The sequence below is a fragment of the Ruditapes philippinarum genome, unplaced genomic scaffold (genome assembly GCF_026571515.1).
Source record: "Ruditapes philippinarum isolate M1 unplaced genomic scaffold, ASM2657151v2 ctg18249_1_1_1_1, whole genome shotgun sequence".
Lineage (NCBI taxonomy): Eukaryota > Metazoa > Mollusca > Bivalvia > Venerida > Veneridae > Ruditapes > Ruditapes philippinarum.
Window position 1 is genome coordinate 1 of NW_026860752.1, and position 3444 is coordinate 3444.

Genomic DNA, 3444 nt, shown 5'->3' on the forward strand with positions numbered 1-3444 from the left:
TCGCTGAACAAAAACACCATTTCATGATCCTGTAGTTTTCCCCAACTGGCAAATTAGCAACCAGCGGTATATTCATCTCTTTTAGATGTTTTTCGGGACCAATTCCCGACAGCATAAGTAAGTGTGGCGAGTTTACAGCTCCCGCTGATAAGATTATTTCTTTTCTGGCTTTTACGTATCTTTTCTTGCTGTCTTTTATATAGAAAACTCCAACAGCTCGCTTATTTATAACTTCAATTTTAGTAGCTAAAGTGTTTGTTGAAATATGCAGATTTTGTCTTCCATTGGCTCTACCTAGATATTCTAGGCCAGTACTACTACGGACCCCATTTCTAATCGTCTTTTGAACTATGCTAAAACCTTCCTGATCTTCTCCGTTGTAATCAGTTACGTTATATCCTAGTTCTTGGCCGGCTCTTGTGAACACATCCGTTAGAGGTGTTATGTGTCCATTTGAAACTGCCAAAGGACCACCTTTGCTGTGATATTTAGATGTTTCTAACTCCGTTATTTGTATATCCTCAGCCTTTAGAAAGTATGGCAGAACATCTTCATAGCCCCATCCCTCACAACCGGCAGCCTCCCATTCGTCAAAGTCAAAGGGACTGCCTCGCGTATACTGCATAGCGTTTAGAACGCTTGTTCCACCGAGAACTTTTCCACGTGGCCAAAACGCGCGTTTATCCTTGAGACCTTGTGAAGACTGAGTCTGTGGCTCAGTGTAGAATTCCCAGTCGTATTTAGTCTTTTGAGAAAGGGTCCAAAGAAGCGGAATATGGAAATTTTCACTTTCATCATAGTGCCCACCAGCTTCAATCAGGAGCACTTTTGAGTGTTTATCTTCGGAAAGTCTCGCGGCTAGTACGGAACCTGCCGATCCTGCACCAATGATGACGTAATCATACTCGTCGTCAGGAACGCCTTCAAGTACAGCCAATCTGTTTTTGTTTTTTGATCGATAATAATTGTAGACGAAAGCTACAAGAATAATGAACACAGTCATCCTTAGCATTGCCATGGTGCAATCTGAAAAGCAAATGTAAATTACTCCTATACTATATATATACATATAGAATTGGGGACAAAGCAATTCTAGAAGACAAAACAGAAGAGAAAATACATGTGCGTAAGTGTATTCTCCCACTTGTATCGTATATTACTAGAAAAAGTGCAGAGGTTAACAGATAAGACAAATCTTTCTAAATATTCCAAATTTACGCGAGATATTGATGAAAAATAATGCACATGATTTCATTTTAAATTTCGTTTGAATATAAAGAAATTTGTGAAAATATAGTGTTTTTTAGCATTCGTTCCCTTCCAATTATTTTCACCTTTCAAATTTGAGATTGTCATAAAATTTGTTGGTCAAAAATATCAAATTCGAAAATAAAATAAAAGGTTAGGATCCATCAGTTGAGACACTAAAAACGGGAAAAATATATGATAAAGATGATAAAGTCATATACATTGTAGTTACTCAAAATAAAACTAAAAATCAATATTTAGTATAATTCTAAAACCACTTTGAACTAAAATCGTTTAAACACTTTTCATTATATGTCATTTTGCACAGTTTACAGAAATTATTATAGCATGGTTCGGATGTTTTCTTTGTTCTTTCTAATCCATTATATTTCAGTGCACTTTCAATAAGGAGAAATTATATTTTCTTGATTCATATACGTAAAACTCAACTAAAACATAATAGATGAGAATTTTGCACTTGCTATATATCAGTTAAGTAATCATTAGAAGAAAAATTCAGCATTTTATACCCTGTATATGAGTAACATAACGCTATATAAAGCATTCTAATGATTTTGAAATTGAAAAAGAAAATTCACTTAGTGCTAAAATAATCCTCGTAATCTAAAGGTTCTTCATATATTGTCATTGAAATAACATAAATAACGACAATGTTCGAAATTAATTCGTATCGTAAGTGCATTGAAATTCACCCTTTCGTTAACATCACGAAAGGTCAATCCATTTCTTAAGTTATCGGCATATTGAGCTATAAGTACCATATCGGAAGGGTCTACTTCTTTTACCGCATCCATGCACTTTAACGGATAATCTTTTTATATACATGTCATCCACACAGATTAAAATAAATAAATTTTCATGGCTTACTATAAATATTGAATTGTTTTGTAAATAAAAATTGCGCACATACCTTGAGAAGTTAAGCCAATTATTAGCGCAGCTATAGTACATCAACTACTAGTATAGTGATTTTCTTTCGACGCGGACATGTATTAAAGTACACTTTATTTTGCTTGGGCAGGCATAACGCTTATAAATGGGTATGATGTACGATCATGTCAAGGATGAATTATTTTATGATCACATGTAAAATCTATTTTGATATTAAATATAAGTAAACATGCAAAAAGCGAATTTTAATGATCGAGATATGTATTGAAACTGCATCGTAAACCTAATCAGCGAGAAATTACGCTATTTATATAGATCAATAAGTAATAGAAAGAGCATCGAACACAAGGCTATCTGATCTCTACATGGGGGGGGGGGAGGGGGGAAGCCCCCACAAGTATAAATCAGGTTGCCGAGTGTTTTGATGTTCTTTCTCTTTTGTATCATAGGCAAAATTAAAAACACGTTCTCCACCGGAATGTGAAAATATCGTACGATTCGTGTTATAAGTAACGCAGAATTTGTGCAATAAATGGCGGATATCTCGTGGTAAGTAAACTAGCCAATATATTTATTATTTAGCCGAACTGAAAATAAGTAATAGCCACATACGCCTGCGAAAACACTTCTCTTTATTCCTCAACAAGATTATTTTCACGAAATTCAGCCTACTTTTCAAGATTTTTGCTAATTGAATAGGTGAATGAAATAAGGAGTATCTCAGTCAACAGTAATTAAATTGTAAAAAGGCAACATAAGCAAAAACTCGTTCAGGTAATAGGCAAATGAGTTATATTTTGGAAACTTTAACATTAAACCAGAAATAAGAAAAGCTTTTGTGAAATGAAAATAGAAATATTTTTGGGTTTAAATTCTAGTTTATAATTTTTATCATTGTTTATTAATTTATTCACCATTCAACACCCTTTATTGTTCACTGGTGAAGATTGAGACACAAGTCGTTGACTCGTTAGGTAAAGTGAGATTCTGACTTCTTAAACACTATCCCATTACTAGGTAACTAAAGTAGGTCTTATGCCCAGTTGTCCCATATTATAGTTGACTGTATGGTTGTAAAAATGTTTTTGACCTTTTATATATGTAATGGATATGGTTTTTCTTAACAAAAGACATAAGAAGACAGTTTCGCTACGAAGCTGGAGATAAATTGTTGTTTGTCCTAGCGAAAGGTCTCCTAAAAAGTGGTATGTAAGACATTTTTGAAGAAAATACAATTTAATGTATCTGATACATACGACAATTTAGTGTAAAGAGCAAATAAAC

General features: G+C 33.8%; 1 protein-coding gene across 1 annotated transcript; it reads right to left on the reverse strand.

The window, feature by feature from the left end:
• Positions 1–9: 9 nt before the first annotated feature.
• Positions 10–2329, reverse strand: LOC132713276 (glucose dehydrogenase [FAD, quinone]-like; the record flags this gene model as incomplete). Its single annotated transcript, XM_060695792.1, has 2 exons — positions 2180–2329; positions 10–1026 (listed from the first exon to the last, which is right to left on the reverse strand). A coding segment is annotated over exon 2 (1009 nt), but the record flags the coding sequence as incomplete, so codon positions are not given.
• Between the last annotated feature and the right edge of the window lie 1115 nt (positions 2330–3444).